Raw genomic sequence first — 26,221 nt, forward strand, 5'->3', positions numbered from 1 at the left:
GCTTTTTTCTTGGAAAAAATGGATTATGAAATATTTCCTATTGTTTTCTTTTTGAATGATACATCAGATGCTTGAGAAAAGTGTTGATATGCTGATAACACACTTCTACCAAAAATGATTTGCTATATAAATTCTGCTATGTATAAGAACCTTAATATTACCACATCATGTAATTCCATGTACACAGTCTGCAGCAGAGCTTTCAAACACAGGACCAAACTTTTTTTCTTTCTCCAAGAATCCCTGAAGAGGAGGAGGATCTCTATTTCCTCTTGTTAATTTTCAGTTGGTGTATCTGTTCCTATTCTCCACTGGGCCTCAAACACTGAGGCAGACATTTGTAGCCACATCCATTTACTGGTACTTATAAATGGGTTTTTTTTAATAAATTGCACATATTTCTATTCCATACCCTTCCCAAATACGTTTTTAATTGTTTCAGAATTTCTAGAAATGTTATCTCTCTAGGTATATTAAGTTTAACGGCTTGGTATTTGTCAGGGGATTAGAATTCTTGCATCGTTACTTTTTAAAAGAATGAATTATTTTCCAGACTTGCAACAATACCAGTGATAGGAAGCATGCAGATTCTATATTGGAAAAGTATGTGACTGAAATAGTGATGAATATAGTTACTACTTTCTTCAGTTCCCCATTTTCAGACCAGAGCACAACTTTGCAGGTAAGGAACTAAATGGAAAATTACAATCTGCAAAGCAAATGAAATCTATGTATCAAACTATCAGTTTGACTTTGGAACCACTTCTGATAATATTTCTCAGTTGTAAGTTCTGTCACTGTTTTTGGAATTGGAGAACAGTTTCTGCAAAATTTGGATTATGTATAAAACTAAGAAGTTGACTGCTTCAGTATTTCTCAATTTCCTGAAGGACACTTTCTGTAGTTTGTGGGAGGACAGGAGACTTCGGCCCTCAACTGATGCTTCGGTGCTAAAGCAAGATGTGGGATGTGCCCCTAAAAAGAGGGACATATACAGAGAATAAAAATTATGTACATATCTTATGGCTGCTCCAGTCCACATTTCAGATGGAGAAAATTGTAAGAGGAGCTCTAGTTCTAGTCATGTGTTATTAAGTCCGGAGTACTCGCTATATGAGCCCTATTGATACCACGCTATGCTGAATAATGCAGAAACAGAGTGCTGGCTTATGTAGAAATCAGTTTGTAAGCCTGTGTAAGCCTGTAGGCAACCTATAGAGGACCCAGTTTTTTCCTTCAAGAACAACCATGTGAGAGATAGTGATCAGCTCAAAGATACCCAGTAAGTGACTTGAACGTAATCTCCCCAGTCCTGATGCAACATCTTAGCCAGTATACCACACTGGCTTTCATACCAATAATAAACAATTTCATACCAATATCAAACCTTTGCAGCATGGGGATATGCAAATTATCATACTTTTATTGCATGCTGATGCTGCAAATGTGTTTGAGTGACTAGCAAATCATTGCTGGATGGAGCAATAAGAGAATTGTAGGAGAAGAAAACTCTGGCTTTGAGCTTATTTGCTTTGTTTAAATGTGTGAGTCCCCTTGCCAGTGTTGGTGATAGTTTCAGCTGACAGCTCAGTTGGCTTCTCTGGGTTGGATGGGAACATCTTTTGCCTTGGGTGGGAAAGAGGCTTCAACAAGGCCCATGCTTTGGTATTCTTTAATATCTGTGGTCAGCATACTGTAGGTGTAGCATGTTTTCAGACATTAGAAGTATCCCTATTCTAGAGTAATGACCTTTCCAGCTAGCCTTTCAGGAATGACTTTAGATAGGGAAAGAAATCTCATTATTTCCCTCTCTTTGCATGATTACATGCTTGAGTGGTTAGTGACTGATTTTCTCCTCCTGCCTCCTAGAATAAGCGTAAATGGCTCAGTTGGCTTCGTGAGAGTATAAGGGACTTTCCAAGCATCTGTTGCTTATTCCCCAAATATTTTGTTTTTGTTTTTTTACTTCCTTGCATGAGCATTCTCTAATACTCACCAAATACTTGTGTTGCCATAGCTATCAAAATCAAATTCAAGCTTGGAGGGAAAATCAGCTACCTAAACATTGGTTTTTGTTATTCACTGTTGTTTGTTTTTGAGCAAAGTTTCCAATTTGGTGACTAAGCAGCTTCTACCCTAGTGCTGAGAATGATTTTACTGTACGTTTGTCATGTGCTGATACATAACTGCTACATAGATTTGGATTTGAATCTCTTAATTTACTAGATATATAAGAATGTGCAATCAAGCCTAGGTGCTTGTTCCGCACGTGCCAGTCTGACTGATACTGTATCTGTCATGTTGATGCTTATACAGTGTCTTCTATTCCTTTTCTTTCTCTCTCTCTTTCTATCACTCTTCTGGAAATAATTTTTGGAGACTTTGGGGGAGAAATATCTAGGGAAGTCATACATGTCACTTCAAGGCCATAGCCCCGGAGCACCAGGCTACCAGATTTTCCACTGCCAGTCTTCTCAAGTAGACGTCCTTCTCCACTAACCAAGAAGGGAGTTTATGGTATCCAGCAGCCTTTTGACTGCTCTGTTCTCTGAAATAATGTAAAATACTAATTGAAAGTTATATAACCTATGGCTAATTTGCTTGATCAGTCTTCAATTTTTTCTTCTGCTTAACACCTAACAGAAATATTTTGGATAGCAAATTATATTTTGTAAAATGCTGTGTTTGCTAAATTTTATAAGTTTATACATATAAATCCAGACTAAATTGACACATGATGATAAAGCTTTTTTTTTAATATAAAATTATCTCAATGCAGGAAGTAAACAAATTACTTACTCACAGGTCTATGTCTATCCAATCTGACCATCTGTGAATCTCTAGAAATCTCTTAGCAGGTCAGACCAAGGAATGGCAACTATTAATTGCTGCATTCTTCTATAAAAATTGGTTGCTCCAATTTGTGGGTTTTTCAAGCTTCCCAAAGTAAATCTGTGAGAAAAGGCTCAGATGCGGGCCCAAAGATTATCCTAACTAGAAGCCTGTGAGACTTTTCATTTAAAGAAGTTAAATGAAATTAAATTTATCTAGCATCTTTTTAGAATTCTCTCTATCAACAGATCCCATCAAAATTGAGAATCCTTTTCACAAATATTGTCCAAACATAATATTTTAACATGGAGTTGCCTATAAAGTTAATCACTTATGTCAACTTACCTCCAGCACAGCCCTCGTTGTTGTTCCGAGTGAATTTTTGTCATATGTTTCTATCAGTTTGGGCTTCAGTAATATCATTCTGGATTTAATTTTCTGGCTTCAGCTTGTGTAACCTTATTTAATATGGTGTTTCAGAATGCTTTCTTTTTTCTAACCCTTCCCACCTTTCTCCATATAACAGAATTCAGTCTCTGCCAAACTAAAGGAGGGATTGTTTTTAAGCAGCTGGTAATCCACTGTGCTTTTTGTATTAGGATCACCAGGTTATGTTAACTAGTGCTCAAGATTTAAATATTTAATAATTTAAATAATTTTTAAATATTTTCCATTATTGATAGACATCTCCCATCACCCAGGAAAGAATATAAACATAGTAACTAACTACTCTAAAGAAATAGATTTAGAGGTATAAGAAATGCTCGGATTCCCTGCGTGTTCTCAGGTTGTTTGGTCTATACACAGTGGAAAAAGTCATGGAGAACAATGGTAGACTTAAGAAACATTCCTTTAAAGGCATTCAAAATGTCAGTAATATTTCAGAACAAACTGATTTCCTTTTTTTTTTTTTTTTGAAAGGCATAATTTTTAGTAAGGTTACAGAGCCACCTTCTGGTCATTTAATTGCTTTCCTATGAGCAAATTCTTAAGATTCCAGTTATAAAATATTATCTGTGTCTTATTTTTAGACTAACTTAAAAAAAACCAGAAAAAGAAATATATGAAAAACTACAAAAAATACATCTACCCAAGATAGCAAAAAACAAAACAAAACAAAAACAGAAAAGAGTGAAACTATGTATATATGTCACATATTAATCAAATGTCAAACAGATTTCTAAATCTACATTAAGAAAGAATTTTAAAAATGATTCTCTAACATTGCAAGATAACACAAAATCTATGCCATAAAAGAACATACTGAATCAAGTTTTGATTAGTAAATAAAATTACCTTTTCAAAAACATAAAAATTGCAGATCTCTTAAATTTAATCTTTACTAGCAGGAATGTTGCTACTTATCCAACTTCTCAAAATAATTCTCTTAGCTATACCTCAGGCCTGATACGACCATAGTTCCTGAAAAATAGTCAGATTCCGTAGTTTTGGAAGATAATTTAACATAACGTTACCAATTTTAACATTAAAACAATCCCTATAAATGTACTTAGAAATATTAACATATTATTCTATAAGGATGTAAGTGACCAAATCATATGACTCAATGACCCCTTCAATTTTTTTACATCACCAGCAGAGAAAATCCGATGTCTATCCTTTGAGGTGTCTAATATACTTGAAATAAGATCTTTTGATGAATCAATTTTAATTTTAAATCTACTGAAGCAAATTGAACACTTGTTAAGACCTGCAACAATTGATGTTACATTACTGGGTGTTCTAGTTCTTTAATCCATGAGCCATAAATGCCCTTAATGTCAACTTTAAAAATATTATTTAATTCGATACAAAAAGGATGTGGATTTAATTTCTGACACAAATTCCATCAAATATAATAGTATCTTGTGTTATCTGGTCCATACTGAAACATTAAAACATGTTTGAGTGAATTGGGGAGACAAAATTCCACTTGAAATCAAAACAATTATTTAAAGTAGTCATTAAAAGTAACTGATTCAAAGTATGCATTCCAGATCCCACTCGCAGCTTCCAACAGAACATTTTATTCCATATTTTTAGGGTAGATATTTTAATATGACTTGACAGTTTGAGTAATTCGTAATTGTTTCAATAGGTAATGGTGCATCTATACCCCAGAACTTCAAGACAATTTGCTTTTAAAGTGTTTCTGGGTTCCACAACAAATCATTTTGCTCGCGTAGATGCTTAGCTTTAGTCCAACTCACTACATTTGTAGACCTTTTTTTCTCTCCTTCTATTCCCCCCCCCCCTTTTCCTTGAATTGAAATGTACATGTTCTTGGGGTTTTTTAGACTCGCCAGCCTGTGTTCGTGCAACTTTTACAAGGTGTGTTTCGAGTGTATCACTGTAACTGGCTCATGCCCAGTCAAAAAGCATCAGTGGAAAGTTGTATCAGAGTACTTTCAGATGTAGGTAAGAAAACAATATTTATTTATTGACTTATTAATCAATTTCCTACTCTGCTGCAATCTAAACGGACTCTCAGTGTATTATGACAAAACCCCCCACAAAGCATATGATAATACAAAATACCCAATACCTGAAATACCTAAATTCACTAGCAACAGTGACATGTCTTCATATCCCAAACACCCTCCAGAAGAGTTCTGTCTTCAGCTTCTTCTGGAAGGTGAACACCTTTGGAGTTCTAATGTAGGGACTGTAATGATTAACCCATATAAGTTCTTCCTGTTCAGTACATATGTTACCCTCAAGTGTTCTCACTTTTCATTCATTAGTTTAAATTATGCTATTTTTGTTAATAACTTGAACTGTTGAAGGTGGGAACATTTTTCTGCAGGTATTTTTCTGTGGAATCCCAGCAGTGAAATAGATCTAATCAAAAATATATATTTATTTTCACAGCTAGGACAGTATATTAGGCATGATGGCTCTGTATTATCTTCTGTTACAGAAACGGGCCTTGTGAACTTGGGCAGTCTGGGAAACGAGCACAGGATCATGCTGCTAGATACTCGTGTCTGGCTTGGATGTTTCCCTCTGGCATTTAGTTGGCCTTTATGGATACAGAATGCTGGACTAAAGGGTGATTCTAATCAAAGAGAATTATGCTAGACTAAAAGGTGATTTCATCACCAAGCCCCCCCCTACCCCCATGAGATTGCTGGATGATAATCTATAGCTTCAGTACACTAAACTGGCAAACTGTCTTAGTCAGTGACTGAAAGATGAAATAAGTGAGTAGCTTCCAGATGTAACATCTGTATTTTGCCATTCTAGATTTTCTCCATATACTTGAACAAGATACAAGCCTTTGCTACACATTTTTATAACTGAAGTTAATTTACTTGTTTATCTGCATTGGCTGTTTCAAAGCCCAGAGCTGCTCTTTTTAGATTGCAAATGCCTACTGTGCATGCCTAGTGTAGGCATGTACAGATAATTTCATGCATCTCTTACTTCTGGCTTCCTGCACGCTGATCATGGATGATTTAATATCTGTACAGATTCCACTACGTATTTGTGATACTCTGGAAGATGCTGTTTTTAGTGGCTTCTTTATATTTACTGATTGCCACTAGGGATAATCATTTTTCAAAAATCACTTCTGTTAAGTTGGCAATGTGTGGGAGGCAAGAAAGAGCAAGAAACAAGTGAACCATGCCAGCAAGAGCAAAATGTTCTGATTCAGAAATCTTACAAAGAAAGTATTCAGAGAATACACATGATCTGCTCTGCTCTACTGATGTGAAAAGAGATTGAGAAATCTTTCACTTTAGAAGTGGTACATAAATTGATTAAATAAATTATAAACATCTCATTTACTGGTTTGGTTGTTAATTTTCAATTTACAATACAACGATCCCTTTCTTGCTTAAAAGTGGTTGGTGCTCAAAAAAAACTGTCTCAGATCACAGTCCCCTGTTGCTTTGAGTCCTGGCAAAGAAAAGTAAAATATGGGTGTGGGAAAGGTTGGCTCCAAAGATAAAAATTGGAAGAAATTGCTAAAAATTAGCCAGAGATGCAATGCATTGTGAGAGCTCTATACTTAAATAACAAGCCACCTCCAATCATTGATAATTCTCCTTTCTATTCAGGTAGACCCTGGGCTCTATAGAGAATTTTAAAAATTTCTGTAGAGATTCTTCAGAATGGGAAAGACCATTGTGCAAAAATTTGTCTCTACAGCTTGGATCCCAACCTTGTAATTACTTGACATGCAATAGCAATTTGTGTCAGCTATAACATACATGCAAACACTGCAGCACCAAAAACATGAACACATCTACAAATGAAGAACAATTTCCATATGTTAACTTGCCCTGATATTTCTCTAGATATGAGTCTGACCTTCTGAAATAGATATTGTATGACATGTCATTGGTTGAAAGAAAAGACATTAAATTATATATTTCAGCAAAGAGCAGAGCAATTGCTATCCCAGTTGATCTTGACAGCCAGGTCAATAACCTCTTCCTGAAGTCTCATAATATCGTACAAAAAACAGCAATGAACTGGAGGATGACAGCAAGAAATGCTGCCCGAAGAGATTCTGTGATGGCAGCTTCAAGGGATTATCGTAATATCATTGAGAGGTTGCAGGTGAGTTTATATCAATACCTGCTTTTAAGCATTTAGGAAATATTTGAACTATTGAACAAATGACATGTCAGCCCTTTGAGGAAGTCCAGACAAGAAGCACCAACCATGAGAACTAACACTACCTTTATTGTAAGATTATAGTAACAGGATCTTGCAAGTCTGAAAGTACATCTCTCCCCCCTTGCCTTTACAATCCAAGGAACTAGGGAGGATCCCTTCTGAGATATTTGCCATGTCCCCATACTCCTGCAGGCTAAGCTGCCTCTTATCTGACAGTTGTCCAGTCTGCGGCTCTGCCTCCTCCCCCTCCTGCCTCTCAAGACAGGACCGTTACATGGCACCAGATGTTTAGTTAAGGTTTGCTGAAGACCTTGCTTATGTAACAGCCATTTTACTTTATACTCACTTTCTGCACACTGAAGATCACATCTGTGCCTCTTTCAGTTTTATCATAGTGATATTTATTGATTTATTTATTTTCTATCCTGCCTTTATTATTTTTATAAATCACTTAGGGCGGTGAACGTACTCCTTCTTCCTCCTATTTTCCCCACAACAGCAACCCTGTGAGTTGGGCTGAGAGAGAGTGACTGAAAAGACTCACAGGGGGCACTATCGTTAACTATCCTAGGTCCTAACGATTTGAACTGAACAGATGCCTTTCCATGGAAGCTGGATGCTTGGATTTGATGTCCTGCCCATTAGCACAGTGCAGCGCAGCCTATCAAATGGGGCTGATCAGGTTGTAGGGATTTCAGTAGTTATGAACACAAAACATTTCATTGGGAAAGCTCCTTTTTAGGGGTCCCATCAGCCATGCCCTTTTCTAGGATGTTTCATTGCATTTATGTCCTCAGCCCTTCAGCTCCTATATTCACCTCAGTCCTGTTTCAGCTCTTTTTTCCTTTATTTTCTCTTTTCCACTGACCACCTTATATTGGCAATACAATGTTTTTGCTTCTGGTATTTAGTAAATACTATTAATAGTAGTGATAATGTTAGTAGAAAATACCTGCTTTTGCTTTTTATAACATTGATTTGCAGATTTTAGTAACCAAATGGAAATATTCTAAATAAAATGTTAGCAGCATTGTGTTGTAAGCACTTAGTGTTTGTAACTTTTTTAAAATAGAGATTTTTTTATTAACAGAGACAACAGAAATGTGGAAACTATAGAATCTGCCTCTGCAGATTTGCATTATAATGTTAGTATTTTCTGTATTAATCTTGAGTAGAATAAGCAGAAAGCGTAGTCTTATTTTATTATTACAATTGTTTCTTTAAAAAAGGTCTTTGTCTATGTGACTTGTCCATGTAAATTTTAAACTAAATATGCCACTACTTCAGGATATAGTGTCAGCTTTGGAAGATCGCTTACGTCCACTTGTCCAAGCTGAACTGTCTGTATTGGTGGATGTCCTTCACAGACCAGAACTGCTTTTCCCAGAAAATACAGATGCAAGAAGGAAGTGTGAAAGTGGAGGTTTTATCTGCAAGTAAGTTGAGGACCAGCATTTTCTTTCTTATTTTAAAATAATCCTTGTTTCTTTTTGTCTTCTAGACTGTCACTTTAGGTTATGATATATTGATCTTATCTTGCTGTCAGTTTTTTTTTGGCAAGATCCTCGCAGCTTTCCACATGGATCTCGCAGTTAATAATAACTTCTGAATGCAGAAAATAATTTTAATAAAATTGTACTACAATTCATGTGCCATAACATAGTACTTAATGACTGGGATCATATATTGCCTTAGTCATCATTCATTTAAACCACAACAGCAACATTCACACAATATGCTAAACCAGTCATATACAAACTACATTGTGGCTTAGCATGTTTTGTGAATCAGGCCTTAATGTCCATCTTATTTATTCAGAAAATGACAACATTGTGTAGAACGGTGAAAAATGAGTCTGAGGATAGGTGGGAGTCTCTCAATCCTGTAAGAAAATTTGTGTGACATAATTCTGTGGTGTGTTAGTTTCCTCATCCTCAGTTTATCTGCTTGATGTAAAGATGCATCATGCTATTTATATTTGCTAGACTGCATGGGATGTGGTGAAGGAAATAAAACATAGGAACAATTGCTTCCATTAGCAACCACAAATCTCTGGTAAAATCTAGCCCTAGTTTAAGTGTGAGGATCCTGGCTAAGCTTTGCTACTGAATGTAACAAATAGCTCATTTTGGAAAAAAAAAATTATTCCTAATTTTTGAATATTTCATTATGAATGAGTTAATGCTTCATTCAGAAATACTTGTGAACATAAAAATGTGTTGTAGTTTTTTGTTGCTAATAGATCATCCCGGAATCACCTAGTTCTTAAGCCACGAGCAGGAACTTGTGTTTTATGAAATAAGCTACAAATGCTGTTATTCTATAACAGAGCTGCATAATTTTAGTTCCTTTGTTCCATGTTTGTGCAACTTTATTTTCTTGGTGCAGATTGTACTGCAGTTCAAAGCTTTCTGTTTAGAAGGGGTACGGAGTGAGCTTTCTTCATTGTTTCACCTATGTATCTGGGAACACTACAACTCTGAGGGGAAAAAGAATGATGATATGGTTGTCTTTTGGACAGTTGGTTGTTTCTATGACCTTTGATGCAAATACCTGCAAATGCCTTCCTAACTGATTAGACATTCTAGTACTGAAACAAACTGTGATCAATTGGTTGTTTTCAGGTTAATAAAACATACTAAACAGCTGCTGGAAGAGAATGAGGAGAAACTTTGTATTAAAGTATTACAGACACTCAGGGAAATGATGACCAAAGATAGAGGCTATGGAGAGAAGGTACTTTAATTTATAGTCTACTGTTTTTGTCTTTTATTCTGTCTTTTTTTTTTTTTTTTTGCAGAGTAGTAGAAGAAATAGCAGTATGGATTCTTTATATTTGTTGCACTTATTTTTTTAAAGTCTAAAGCACTGGCATATACAACTGAATTGCTATGATCACTAGTTTATTTTAATAGCCTAAGGGACTCCTAAATACTTCAGCATCTCTTTTTTCTTCACCACTGAGGAAAATGCATTATATATTGCTTAAGCGGTTTTTAATCACTTGTTAACAGATGATAACATATAGCTAATACAGAAGGGAAATGCTATTCTTCGCGGGTTGTGCTCTAGGCGTTTTTCTGTCTTTGCAATTTGATTTCTAGTTCATTCAATAAACAAATGTTGAAGAGACAGAGATATGCAACCACTAACCCTCTAGATATCTGCATTTACAAGCTAGTTGGGCCTTCTTGGAGGTGAAGTTCAGCAAAATCTGGAGAATTACAGATTCCCCATCTCTGTATTCATTTAATTGTAGATTATCTAATTTCATGCTGATGCTCAGGAACCTGACATTCTAAAATGGACTCTTTTTACTTACGGACATAAAATTTGTCTTACATGAAAACAAAATTATTGTAGATATGAACCTTGAGGATATATAAGCCTAGGGGGCCAGCAAATTTCTTCCAGGACAGACTTGCATCTGAAACATAGGAACTCATAAAACCACAGCATAAATGAAAAGCGATCTCTTAAATTATAATTTTCCTCCTTTTCTTATCAGCTCTGAGCAACCCGCAAGCTATCGCCAGACTCTTTCCCACCTACTTTCCTATAGTGTTAAGCAGCATGGATGTGTGGAAAGGAGGGGGTCTTGCTTCCCTCCTTCCTCCATTATTGCCTGAGACTACCAATTAGGGATCCTAGGGAACTTGGAACAATGCATTAGCCTAGAGCTGCTGAAGTTAAGAGCTGTATCTCCTATGGCATCCTGACATGCTGCTCCTACAGCAGAGGAACAATGAGAAACAACAAAACAGAACTATTCAGCCATCTCCCTGTGTTCTGCTGATGATGATTGAGTTGCTGCAAAAAAAAAAAAAAGGTGATTGGATGGGCTCTATGGATACTGTTAGTAAAGATAGATGGGAACATTTGCTGGGCACCAGAAATTTAAGGGTCATCATATCAAGGAGGAGGCAGTGGAGTATCTTCTCCCAAGCAATGTAACCTGGCTGCTATAAGTGTAAAGCAGACGTCCATTAACCTAGACCTCTGTGTGCAGAATGGCTCACTAAAAGATGATAAACCAATTGATTTTACATTCTGATCATCGTCCTTTGATCCAGACACTGTTGTGGCCCAAAGAATTCTACGAAGGAGGCAGAATACATGCCCCAGTTGGACAGAGAATCAATGGGTAGGTTAAATGGGCTGACAGATGCATGGAAGTCTCATTTAACTGGCTGAATTCCTCTCCTATTTTGTGTGCACTTCTGATGAAAGAGTCATGATCAACAAATCGACCTACATAATCATTTAATTGGTGAATCGCAGAACTTTTATGCTACTGAAAAACAGTCAAAGAAAGTGAGGCAGGGTTTTAGATTGCAGGAATGGTATCCAAAGAATTCAGGAAAATATTGATAAGCTGGCCAGGAAATAACTAAAATATCTACTTCAAAATTATGAAGGAGGTGTAGTCTGCAGTAATGGAAGATAATGGATCTTCCATGTTTAGAATAATCTCTAGCAAAAAAAATAGCAAGTGACAGAAATGTTTCCTAAGAAGTCTTTAATTATTGATATATTAAGCTGAAAAGGGCTTGAGCCACCAAGTTATTTGCAGAAAGTAGCAAAATAGGGAGTTTTGCAATGTCATCTTTCTGTAGAACACATGAATTTGATTATCCTAATCATTTGGAAGGGAAGTTGCTGTGAAAATCTGTAAACCGATTCTAAGGCCCTTAGGCAGTGAGAAGCAAGGGACAAATCAACAGGTTACACTGCTAATTAAGATATAAGTGCATTTAAGGATCGCAGAAGCAACCCAGACCAGCTGTGTGTATATTATGAGGCTACCTAACATGAGCTGGTTTTGGTTGTTCAGAGAAGCGTGTTTATAGATTTCACACATCTTATAAACAGTTGTCTGGAACACATCTAGTTTAATCAGCTGCCTAAGATTGAGCCAATGCCCAGTATTTAAAATGTGTTTCTTAAAGTTCCTAGCAGAAGAGAAATCACAAGATTAGTTAGGGAGGGATGGTTCTCTTTTATATTTGTTTGTCTATTCCCCCAGTTTCTGGAGAGCCTTGTGGCTATGACTGGTCACTGTAAATATCAGATTTTAGCTTGAAGAGAACTGTTGCTTCAGACATAGATCTGACTCAGCGTAAGAGCTTAGCAGCTGCACCCTTCCTGAGTCTTAGCCATTAAGGCAGGCACCTATGCAGATTACCCTTTCCTTTCAAGCTATCACACCCAAAGGATAGTCTTTTGTGTGTGTTTAGCCAGATGCTTCACTAGAAGCTCCTGATAGCCTGAAGTTCCAAGGTTATGAGGAGAACAGCTTGAAGCCCCAAGCAATTGGTATGGAAAACCTCTGAGGAAAGCAGTTATCAAGCAGAGGTATCCACAGGAGTTGGGGGAGGTGTCAAAATAGGAAAAACGACGATGCTAAGGTTGATATGAAAACTAGAATGTCAGACTCACATTGGCAGCAAGAGTTCAATCTACATTCACTCTTTGTAGGAAGAAAATAATACACACCAGTTGTGTGGCTAACCATTTATCTAATTTTCAACCTAACTCTGTTTTATCAAATTATAAATCTACTGTATTGTGTACCTCTTTGACTTTATTTAAACATAATAATTTCTCTTTTTTTCTGAGTTAAATATACCTTCCTCCTTTACATTTTCATCTAGTTATTTAGATGAAATTTATTATTTCAGCAGTAGACAAAGCTGGAATAGAGTAGGTTCTAAACATTATAGTTTGTGCCTAAAGAACTTTGTGACTATTAAGATCTTTTGTTCTATGTATTCCTTATACATCTCCTATGTCAGTAGAAACTATATTATAGTTTTTACTAATACAAGGATAAATGTATTAAAAATAGTCATGGAACTATTGATTGGTATTTTAAATTATTTTAAATCTGATATATTGGAAAAGTTACTTAAATGTATCACTTATTGTAACTGAATTAGAAATAGTATGTCAAATGAAGCACAGAACTGGGAGTATTACCAAATCAGGGGAAAGGCTGAGAAACATCTGTTTCTAATGTAGCATAATAAGTAGCAAAGAAGGATCTTGTAGATGAAGAAAATGCAACTTGTAAATGTATTGAGCATATGGTGCTGTAGCAAAAGTGATATTGGAAGCTAAAGGTAAAACATAGCCTTCTAACAGTTGCTAATACCTAGGGAATCCTGTGTTTTACCTATTACCTATTTACCATACCTATTCACAGTATGGAGATATACGTAATTCTTTTTCAACCACTTCAGAAAAAGGTTGACTTAAATGGTCCTTTCCAGTTCTATGATTTTATGGTAGATGGAGGTTTCTTATGTTTTTGTTTTGTTTTGTTTTGTTAAAGTATGGGAACAACTGTAACATATTGCTTGCCCATGGGAAAATGATAATAAAAGTCTCTAAAACTAAGAATCTCTGCTTAGTTTCTTTTTCCTGTGAAAAGTTAGACTTCAAAGAGCACCAACCAAATGATGCTGCAAGTATGTTCTACAACAAAGACTTTATAAATAGTGCTTGCTTGATTTCTGCTTGATCTAAAGTATAAGCAAATTTACACATGTAAACTGATCAGTGTACATTTTAAAATCAGTTTATTGGATTTGTGATTTCAGTGTTTTTGCTGACTGTGATTTGTTTTTATATCAAGGAAAAATAACATTTCGCTAGGTACTTGGGAACCTCAACTGCAGTTTTATTATGAATATACAGATTGTTATGTTTGTTTTACACAGAAGTATCAAGAGTTGCATGGTACTGAATCAAGCCAATGAGCAATCTGTTTGACATAGGGGAGTCTTATGCCCTGGGACCCTTGGAGGAATGGGTTGATTATAATTGTATTAATTTTTAACATAATTAATCTACATTCTACCAAGTGACTATAGGTTATTAGGAGGATGCTTTCAGCAGCCACCCTGTCTAATAATATTAAAACCAGGTGTCTTGGCCCTGATTATGGGATCTTTTTCATGGAATACACAAATGGTGCCATAGGGTCCACCCAATCAAATGCATTTAATTGTCACAGTGAAAAGTTTACTGTGTGCCTTCTTTGGAAAATTTACATGAAAGAACAAGGAATAATAATGTTGGAATGCATGCTTGATGACACAGTGATCTCAAATAGGGATGTACAGCCATATTTCTCAAGTCACTGTATTAGGCAGGTTTCCCCACATCTAGTATAGGATCATGTGCACATTCCTGCTAACATGGGCTAGTACGTCACGTGCCATTTTTATATCTAGTGTTGCATTCAGAAGAGAAGATGAGATACAATTTTTTAGAATCAACAATTTTACAAAACGAACTTGGTTGAGGATAGAGTGGGAATTATGATTCTCAGTGTTTTTAATAACTGGTTATTTGCCATTTCTCTTTCATTAATATTTATTTTCAATTTCTTCTTGTCTCCCTCTTTTTTTCTTTTTAGCTGATTGCACTTGGTGAATTGGATAATGCTGAGGTTTTGAATTTCTTTCTTTCTTGTTTCTTTAGTCTTCCCTGGTGGTATTCTTCTGAAGTCAGTAGCCATGTAGTATGTTGTGCTGTCTTGTCAACGTTTATGTATTGTGGTTCTTATATTTGTGCTAGTGATGTAGTAGATTGTAACTTGCCATGCCATGAAATATTTAATTCAATTGCGTATTTTTTTCTCTCTCTCCAAGAATATTGTCTAAACATCTTCGTTGGATTTAATCATGTTGTATTCTTTCAAATGGTAGAATACTGAAAGGGTAACTCTCCCTTGCAGATGTTTTAAATAAACATTTCACATATTATTTTATAAGAATTCTTTGAATTTAGAAACATTTAACAGTGTGCGAGGATGAGGCAATCTAATCCTGACTCCCAAATTTGCCACTCTGAATAATCAAAAGAAAAAATGGCAGCTAGGATGAAATTACTGTTTTATTTGGTTAATTTTCATATGGAAGTTAAATTTCTATAAATCAGCAGGTAAAAGTCTAACTGACCTACAGATTGTTTCTTCTAACTGAACATATGATTCTAAGAGTTACATGGGAAAAAGTAAACCTCCTTTGATCTTTGCAATCAGGCTATCTGATGCTAGGGTGTGTGTGGTTTCTATCAAGGAGAGGTAGAAGCAGGTGGCTTGCGTGTCCTCCATATGTGGCCCATGGATGAGCCCAAGTTAGTCTTGCCTTTGATCTGCTGAGTTTTCTACTGTCAAAATTCCACTCATAGTCCATAACCTCCATTAACATATGATCAGGTACTGCTCCATGTAGATATTAGTATCAGAGATTTTGGATTTTTTTGTATTACAAATATTGTAGAGGAGAGCATAAATTAGGTGGAGTAGTTGGTCAAATGCATACCTTGTTTTGTTCAGTTTTGTTTTACTGAAGTTTATCAACTAAAAACAAAACATTCCCAAGAATGCTCTAATAGAGATGTTTGATTGATTCCAGAGTAATTTCAACTGAACTCCTTTGGCTTCAGTGTGTTGAGAAGCTTCCTATATTGTTCTGTACTTGTGAAAAATATAAATGGAATTTGGGCTGCTTAGTTTTACTTAGATTTTCTGTCAAATGAATGCTTTTTCCCACCCAAGACTCTGCCTTTGCAAGATTTAATCCTTTGCATTAAATCAAGGATTGTGATCAAGCTCAGTTTAGACTTTAGTCCTTGATTACAGTGAAATAACTGTTGGCTGACTTCAGTGGAAGGATTCCGTGCTAGCAGCAGGTGTGTTTATAAATATAGGAAATGACCACTATCTGTTTATTGAAAGTGTCTTCTGGCAGTAGTTTGCATTCTCTGAAACCTTTCTGAGGAAGCACAGTGTTTTCTTTTTCCACCAGCCATTTACAGAAACATGGCACACAGAAACAAATGTCTTTTTAAGCTCACATTCTGTGTCAAATGAGTTTCTACCTGCTGCTGAAACTTTCAATTACTTGATTATCCTCACTACCGTACACCATGCACTTAGAGAATTCTACAGGTACAGAAATTAATTTTGCTTTACCAAAGTTAGTGTGAGACAGTGAACTAAGAGTACAAATATTCCAGAGCTATAAATGCATTAGTCGAAAGTAGCAACACAGAGACCTGTAGCAGCATTAAAGTAGCACGTTATCCTGATTCTTTCTGTATTTACTCAAAGGGGAATCTCATTGTTCATAATCACTCTTGGCTATGGCTATAAGTGGCTCTTCCTCTGTAAAATATCAACTGTACATCTCAGTAACTATGCTGCCCATACTTACCTCTGTTAGACAAGGGCACAGGGATGAAAATTGGATTGGAAGACTGGTGTTTTTAATTAAAGCTCTAGTCTTAAATAATTACCAGGTTCGCACATCACACTAAGTAAAGATTTCATTAACCATAGTGGGTTGATTGACCATATCCCATAATTTTCTGGATTCATATAGTACATGCAGACATCACACTAAGCCTGCACCAACCAGTCTTCAAATATACAGTTTGGCTTAATACAATCTGTGAATTCAGTCAACATCTGGAAGTATGATAGGTCAGGAATGAAATCCCAGTTTCTACCAAAGTTCATGTTTTGAAACTTTAATTAACCACAATTTATCTTAACCACTTGCTTGAAGTGGTTTTTTTCAATTACTGTGGATTGTTGTAATCGCAATCCATACTGTTTATAAAGTACATATTAAAATTAGTGCCAGAATAAAATCTTAAGAAAGATGGGGTGTAACTTCAATGAAATATAGTAGCTATTTCTGCTTTGATAGTATTTTACTATACTACTATACTATTTTACTATACTACTACAGTATACTACTAAAAATTTATCATCATAATATTGATAAAAGATAGAGGAAGAACAAGAAAATGACTACGCTTCTACAACAGTACTTCTGGAAAAATATTCTCGTGATTGTATAGCATGATTCTGGCAAAATTGTGTTTCTTCAGGAAGAATTAGAGATGAAACAGGCCTTTTTTAACCATTTTGTTAAAAAAAAATAGTATTTTAAAAGTGAAGTGCACACTGAAATGCTCTGGATAAATAAATTATAAAACCAAACTGATATGTGAGGGAAAATTAAAAATTGAGGTAACTCTTAACCATTAAGCTTTGCCAGAAGGGGGCAGCCTAATAATGCTGAAGGAATGGAGAGATGTCCTACTTAGATTTTCCTCCCTTCCTCCTACATTGCAGTGAACTGCTCTCTTGGACATCTGCCAGCATTCAGGCAGCTGTTACATAAGAGGCAGCTTTTTTTTTTTTCCTGGAATTTAGGCTCTGCTGATGTGTGACCTTCAGCAGCAATTGCCAATAAAATGTGGTGGAGCTGTTTACTGTTAGTTCAGTCCAGACTGTGGCTGTCAGTATCCCAGACTACGCTGGCAGATACTGCGTCCGTGTGGTTGTCAATTCTTCTTCTTTTGAATAAATAAAATGCTAGTACAAGTTAAAGAAGTATAGAAAGAGCTGTGCCCAAAGTTGTAACATCACTTTAGCACATATGCACAAATCTACGTACTTATCAGAGGGATTTTCCACCGCCCCACCCCCGCAAAAAACCCTGTATCCATGTCAGTTAAGAGTTCATTATGTAAAGATAATTAGGAAGCAGGATGAAATCTTTAGGAGATATATGTTAGTGTAAAATATACCCAGATTGGTTTTTACTAAAAACAGTTAATTACAGCAGAGCCATCAGCCTTGTCTGCTATCATCTGCAGACAGATTCAGCAAATAAAGTTTCCCAGTTACAGTCTGCCTATTAATTATGGTCGTCTTGTAGCTAAAAAAGAGACTCCTGCCAGAAGAGATGGGGGTAAGAAGGGAAAAGTCTCACGGAGGAGGCCTAAGGTGCCTGCTGCTTGGTAACTTTGACTGTAGTTTCTTTACACAGGGAAGCCTTTCATCCTTTGCTCCCTGTATGAATGGGAAGGAAAAGGAAATGCACATCAGACCGAGACTAATTGTCTCTTTGTATATTTTTCTCCAGTTCTGACTGGCACACTGAGTCTTAACATGTGTGTTTTAAAAAAAAGTTTACAAAGCAGTGCACAGTAGTATTCACTAATATTGAAAGACATGCACTGATTGCCCAGTTATTTCCCAGTCTCAAGTGAAGCTGTTGGTTTTAGACTTAAATCACCTAAGGCCTACCTATCTAATGATTTGTAAGCTCTGCAGGAGGAGCTGTTTTGAGGGCACTAAACGTGGCTGGGGCCCACTTGCTGGATAGGAGAAAAAAGATTATGATGGGGGAATGCACTTCACAAGAGTTGTCACTGGCCCTCATTTTCCAGAAAAGGGGAAACTTGTAATGCATCTTTTTAACTTGACTTTTTAAATGTTTTAGTTGCTTTAACTGGATTGTTACTGTATGCCATCTAGGGGTCGGGGTGGTTCTTGCAGAAAGGCAGTATAGACATGTTAGAAACAGAATGATACTCAGAAATGCATAAAAATTATATGGAACCCAAATTTACAAATTAATTTTTATATTTATATTTATATTTTTATGATGCACTTGTTTTTATGTTTTTGTTATTTTAATTGAATTGTAAACTGCCCAGAGTCGCTTGGCGAGTTGGGCAGTGAAGAATTGTGAGAAATAAATAAGTATTTTGGGGCCTAGAAAAGTTGCAACCTTGCTGGGTACCAGTGCTTTAAGGAAGCTGGCCAGAGCCACAAGGTAGGCATGAGAATAACGCCAGGTGTGCTATTCAAATCACATCACTTTAAGAATATACTGTTCTCATTGTAAAGGTCACCCTAAATTAAAGAATAATGAAATAGACTTGTGATTATTTGGTATTTGTACAGCCAAGTCCCAGTAAAACAAATGCATTGGTGCACTGATTGAAAGTACAATGTTCTAATGGTTTGAGACTGATTTAAATGTTTAAATTTTTAAACATTTTCCAAACCACATATTTTAGCAGTTCTCAAATTATTAGTTGAGAATCCGCTGGATGAAGTGTGGCAACTTTGCAGAGGGTTCTGTTTCTTTAATAGCTAATCAGGCTTGGACTAGCAAAGCAAGAGGCAGTCCAGAGTTACTCTGGTCTTTCCTCCTTATTTTGCCCATGAAAGCTCCCAGTGGGCAGTTGTGAAACTGCGAAGTTTGAGAACTATTGATTATAGATTAAATTTTAATTATCAAAAGAAAATGATACTTTTTTTTTCTAGCATAGACCTAATCCCAGTGAAAGCTTTAGTTCTGTTTCTGGGGTATGTCCTACAAGGTCATTTATCATTTTAGGCATCACAGTTCCACAAAAATTGAGAATCCTTATTTTAAAAAAACTCTGCCATAGCTTCAAGAGCTGTATGCTTAATAAATTAAACTGTTATATTGCTAGTGGGCATTTCATTCTTCCTCTTTCAGTTCTTGCAGAATGGAAAATCCTTGTTTGAATATTGCAAAAAGTTAAAAAGCTACAATACAAATTCACCATAATAATTAAAATAAACAGCAGTAAATATTATAATATGATAGGGTCAACCCTCATTCAGCAATATCGTATCTCAAAAGTTTTATAGTACAACTCTGTTAGCAGCTTTTTGAAAGGACACCAAAGTTGATTCCAGCATGATCTCTGGATGAAGGCTGTTCCATTAATTGGGGGACATTTGTAGTTGTATTTAAGTAGTGGAAAAGTTTAAAGTCTTACATTTCTGTTTCTCATACAACTGCAGATTAAAAAAACCTTATTTAAAACTCTGCATTTTAGCAAATCAATCCATACTTCCTGCTTATATTTTAGCCTGGATGCTTCCTTTGTGATAGTTTTTATCACTTGTTTTATCACTTGTTAATATGGAACTGTTGGTTTTCCTAAGGGCTTCTCATCTGTGTATGCATCTGTATATTCTGTTACTGGGCCAAGAGTCAACAAATAGGATAGTCAAAAACCTTTGCAGGACAAAATTATTTGTAATTTTTGTAAATACGTTACCTGAATCAAAAGACTATTCTCAGATTTAAAATATGTAGATTAAAACTTAAAGTTAGTTAAAATAGAAATCATGTTGGTTTTAGGATGTTTGGCCCTAATGTGAACACCCACTACTAAAGAAGTTGCTGAGATAGATAAAAATGTAATTACTGTAAGGACATGGAATGAGTAATACATATAAAGGGAAATTTTATACATACATTTTTTTATAATTTGTATAATTTTATACAAACCTAATACTAACTTTTTAAAGGAACTTATTTTTATCTGAAATTGTGGTAGAGTTGAAGAGAGAGTCTACTAAATATGTGCAGATTGTCTTTCGTTCAATAATAGGTTCAATGATGATCTCCTAAATCAGGGATGGGTGACATGTTCAGAAGTTGTTGAACTCCCAGAATCCCTTACCACTGGCCATTCGGGCTGAACCATTGGGAATTGTTGTCCACTCCTATCTTAAATGACTGTAATGAATGGGGGAGGCTACCTGGCTTGAACAAAATGACTCTCAGACAGTTAAGCTTACCTAGTTTTGTTCAGAAATAAAATTAGAGTAATCTGAACAGCTAGTTAAGGAGCACCTAATAAAGATAAAGAAGAACTCTTGTGTAAAAATATGAAGCAAACAATAGAGTAATATAATGGGGGTGGGGGCTATGGCTCTTGCTAATAGTTGTCTTTACATTTGCCATTCTGAATGTAATAAAGAATATGGTGATATTTTTATTTATTCTCTGAGCCTTAAAAGAGCAGCAAAGATCTTTTTCATCAGGCTTTTATTTGCAAATAAATTTTATGTTTTTATTTGTGCTTTTTAAAAATTACTTTGTATTTTATAATTTAATTCTTAGCTGTACAGCATACTAAATTTAAAGAAAGGTGGGATCTAAATTCAATAAATAAATAAATATTTTTCTACATTTAGTGGAGCTTATGCCAGCTTAGCAATTTGGTTATTTAATTTACTTTTTATTACTTTTTATATTATTTTTGCAGTCAAAATTAACAATAATAGATAGTTCTCTAATTTTTTTAATAAAGAGGAACTCTAATTTACATTAATGAGCAGCAATACGGAAACAGTGAAGAAGGGAATTTTCCTATAGATTTTCTTGAACAGGCATTCTTTTAAATATATATTTGTAAACATTTGGAAAGAATATCCTTTTTTCCCATCACTAAATCCTATTTAATTATACAAAATAGATGCATTGGTTCTTCAATACAAGATGCACTGTTCAGTTGCACTTAATAAAATGTCAAAAAACAGGAAATCCTAAACCAAGACCCAACTCCACCAGCATTCAGCCCTGGATCTCTCGTTGTCGTCTTGAAAGAATATGTCACCTAATTAGCAGAAGTCAATCAGAGATTCACTGGATTGTTTCCCAGCTGTTAAGGGAACTGCTTTTATATTAATCACTTGTGCAGCTAGAAGAGCATGTGAAAGCATTTGCTCCTGAAAATCATAATTAATGATAAATATTTCTGCATGGCAACAGAGGAATTTCTTGTTTCATTGCAATTGCTAGGAGACTGCAGAACAACCATTAACATTGAAATGGCTTAAGAGGACTTCATTAGCTACAAGTGCTGCAACTATGTTGTTCAGAGAGTAATATGGACAGCTTGTATAAGATGTTGAACTAGAATTTGGTAGACCCAGGATCAAATCCGCCTTCAGCTAGGGAAATTCACTGGATGACTTTGGGCTACTCATTCTCTCTCAGCCTATTCTGTTTCATAGGGTTGTTAATATGGGGGAAAATGGGAGGAAGGAATATAAAGTAGGCTGTCATCAAGTCCTAGAGGAAAAGCAGGGTATAAATCTAACAGCTAAATAAATAAAATGTGTGGATATTTCATGATTACACACACACAAATATATATACACACACACTACAATAGGTGTAATATAGATAGGTCAAATAAACAAGTTTATCACATTTAATATTTGGTACTTTTACTCATATACTTCCCTCTTGCTAGATTCTAGGTGGTTTACAGACAATAAAATTCTATTTATTTAAACAATAAAATTTTACTTTACACTAATAATAATTTAGCCAAAAAGAAAAAAAAATAGCATAGCACACATTTAGTTGGGGAATATTTCAATTTAATTAATTGGCAATAAAACTCTTAGTTCACTCACATCCTGTGCATTGTATCCAGTTAGAGTCACTCAATTATGGGAAGGTACTCTCCATTGAAAAAGGATAATTTGTGGTTAGTCCTTTCCCTCTAAATTCTTTCCCTCTAAATCAGTTTAATATGAGCTCTTTGGGCAGATTCATTTGTTCATTGAGCAGTGTTTTTAAGTTGTCCCAATCTGTACAGTTTGAGTATTTAATAGAACTACTTTGTGCTTATATGTGTACACCTGTGGCTGTCATAGCTACAAGATTTTCCTGATGCAGAACCATTCAGATGAGGAATACAGCTATTTTTACCTTATGCATTTTTTATTTTTTATATACAGTGATCATATCGGCACTGTACTGTTATGTTTAATGTTACTTATCTTCATCTGTGTGTCTCAGCCATGCATTTAAATGTAAAATTCCTAACTAATAAGTTTTCTGTTTTAATGTTTGCTTTTAAATAGCTGCCTCAGTCACCCGAAATGGAAAAGAATATAGAGGTGTGTCACTTATTCACCTATATTTGTAAAATGTACAAATACTGGTGTTTTTGAGAGTAGCTGTGGTTGAGCATATATCTGTGTTTTGGGGTATTTGGAATCTTAAACAAATTGGTGGAGATTATTCAGTGATCCTTACATGTTTGATCTCTTATTGTTTGAACCTTACATGGAGATGACACTAAATATCTTATTTAAAAAATGAAATATTTTTACAAAATTATTATGCATCTATATAACTAGAAATATAAAGCTCAGTGTGTGTGTGTGTGTGTATTTACTTCTTTATCAAAGGTATCACTTCAGATTTATTTGGTTTATTTAGTCAGATTCATACCAGCAATTTCACACTGAATCTGGGATTTTGCAGATATTAATAACAGCAATTCCCATCATATCTCAGTCCCTCAACTAGGCATTCATAGTAAAAAAAAAAATAGATGGATTGATTAAGTGCCATCAAATCATTTTCGACTCTTGGACTGATTAAGTGCCATCCAATTGTTTTTAACCACATAGATCTATCCCTAACCTGCTCTTTCAAGTCTCCCAATTGTGCACTCATTGCCACTGTAACTGATTCCATCCACCTTGCTGCTGGTCGTCCTTTTCTTCTCTTTATTTCCACCTTTCATTAGAGCCTTTTCCAGAGAGCTGGGTCTTCATATAATGTGTTGGAGCCTGATCATTTGTACCTCTAGTGAGAACTCTTGGTTGATATGATCTGTGATCCATCAGTTTGTTTTGTTGGCTGTCCGCAATATACTCAGGAGTATTCTCTCACATCAAAGTTCCAAGGCACTCTTTCTATCCTCCTTCTTTAAAGTCCAACTTTCACTTTTATAGAATGTCACAGGGAATACCATGGCTTGCACGATTCTGATCTTTGTAGGTATAGAAAAAAAAATTGCTGCAATGTAGGTAGCTGATGCCACAAAATATCTGTAGACCATAGAGACAGCTGATGTATTTACCTCATCTAATTATTGTAGTGACTTTGTGGGATATGTCAGTGTACTTAGTTCAAGAATGCATAGTATGTTTATAAACACATTAGCTCTACTAAACTTACTGATTTTTCTCTGCAGTTCCCTTTCCCTCCTTGAACACACATATTCCCTAAACTCGAATAACACATTAAGGAGGACTCTGGATCAGATCTATGTTTTAATGTTTGCTTTTTAATAATATTAAATAATTTATATTTATTTTTAAGATACCTTGTTTTTATTGTATCTTAATCTCTTTTTAGCTTTACTGTAAACCGCCCAGAGTCCCTCTTTTGAGGGAGATGGCTGGTGACGAAATTTGATAAATAAATAAAAATTAATTAATTAATTATATTTCATTCTTTCACTATAAAGAAATGTAGCTACAAATTTCTAAGCTCTTCTTGGTGTTTAAGACATAATTATTTGTATTAAATAATACTACAATATTCATATTCACATTTGCTTCTAGGTTATTAGTGATCCTTCCAAAAGTCTGAAATATTTTCTAAAACGTAATCTGAAATTCTGTTTCTGATTCAGACATATGCAAAACTATAGTTAATATTATGTACATGAGAGACAATGAGTCTCAGGTTTAAGTGCTGCCTTGAATAAATTAAAAATAAAATTTCTGTCAGTATTAAACTAACTGTATTTCCCCAAAATGCATATAATGCAAAATTGAAAATAGCTTAAATGAGCTTTCCCTAAACTGATATTCCCCAAATATATAGTTGTAAGTGCTGAAGCTGGTGCAGCAGAAAACAGCAATGCTCAGGCCAGACAAAACTGTTGTATAAACACAGTATAGGTAGATTCTGGTGTGAAGCCTGGGAAAAGAACAGTCAAGAGTATATTGACAAGAAAGTGGAAGGAAAAGGCTTCAGATTTAAACCTTAAGGCTGTTATAGGGCTTATTTATAGGGCTTGCTTTCTGTATTCGGCATTAGACAGCTGTTCTGCCTTGCATCTTGTTTGCAATAAATCATATCTCTAAGCCTGTATTATGTTCCTGGATGCAGAGAGAAGAGAATTATAGCTATTTTGGATTTGACGTCAGACAGCAAGTACTGCCTACTCTTGGTCCCAGGAGAGAAGTGTTTCATCCCTGGGAGTAAACACTGTCTCTGCAATGCTGTTGGCTGTGGATCAAGTTAAGAGTACTTTGCTTCAATATCAGAACCAAGTTGCTATCCAGATGGACCTGCTAACACAGATGGTAGACCAGCTACCTAGCAGCTAGGTAGAATCTTCCACAACTAGTGGCTCCAATGCTTCTCTTGGTCAGAGATCCAGTAGCCATTGCTGTAGCAGCAGCCCTCTGATGACCACTTTCCTGTCTCACAGATATGGTGGGAACTGGCAAATTTACTATCTTCTTTGCTCAATATGAATGATAGATCTCCATAAGACCAAGTATTTTCCTAACAACTGATTTTGAGTAGGATTTATATTATCCTAATGACACTAAGAGTTACAAAATGAACAAACCCTCCTCTTTCAAAACAGCCTGGACTTGGTCAGTTAAAATAATTGGTATTCCTGAAAACAACTCTTGATTATCACAACTGCAAAATCTGTCACCCATGGAACTGTTAGCCCAGGCTGTGAACTGGAATGAGAGGCTTAATTAACCAATTCAAAGAGAGACTATCAGATGAAATTAAAGACAGATTGTATGTCAGAAATTTTGCCTGCATTTTCCAGTGGATATCAATGGGAAACTTGAGGAATTGTGTCAGAACATACATGGAAGAAGACAACACCACAAATATTTTTATTACTTCCTCCCACCTCGGTCTATTCATCACAGACTTCAGAAGTTGAATCCATGCAATTGGTAGCTAGGAGAGCTCTGCTTCCTACCCAAAAAAGGTGGTGGAGATGCACACAAGGCTTATGTTTATAATGTGGAGAATCTGGCTACTTCAAAATGGTGCCTTTTTAAGACCTCCCCTTCAAAAGCACTGACTTAGTGCTGTATTTGAGGGAAGGGGCATTTTACAAGTAAATGCCCTAATCATTCCAGGTTTAGCCAGTTGGGAATCAAGCTTTTCTTAGTCTCCAAGGCTTCAAGCTTATGTGCCCATAAATAAATGAAGCCCCAACACATGAAGTTATGCATTGACATTTAGACATTCCTGTTATCCTACAGATACAGATGGCCTCAGCAATAAAATTGCAGGCTGTAACCGATTCCTTTGCATGG

The 26,221-nt window shown here is 35.6% G+C and overlaps 1 protein-coding gene across 1 annotated transcript in view; it reads left to right on the top strand.

Moving 5' to 3' along the window:
- The window catches only part of ITPR1 (inositol 1,4,5-trisphosphate receptor type 1), a 246,737-nt gene that overhangs the window by 128,990 nt on the left and 91,526 nt on the right, over positions 1–26,221 (top strand). Inside the window, exons 33-37 of the mRNA XM_063291609.1 lie at positions 554–682; positions 5,130–5,250; positions 7,217–7,401; positions 8,749–8,897; positions 10,086–10,197. Coding sequence (XP_063147679.1) covers positions 554–682; positions 5,130–5,250; positions 7,217–7,401; positions 8,749–8,897; positions 10,086–10,197 — 696 coding nt within the window. The remainder of the gene's footprint in view (positions 1–553; positions 683–5,129; positions 5,251–7,216; positions 7,402–8,748; positions 8,898–10,085; positions 10,198–26,221) is intronic.

This window comes from Candoia aspera, chromosome 2, assembly GCF_035149785.1.
Source record: "Candoia aspera isolate rCanAsp1 chromosome 2, rCanAsp1.hap2, whole genome shotgun sequence".
Lineage (NCBI taxonomy): Eukaryota > Metazoa > Chordata > Lepidosauria > Squamata > Boidae > Candoia > Candoia aspera.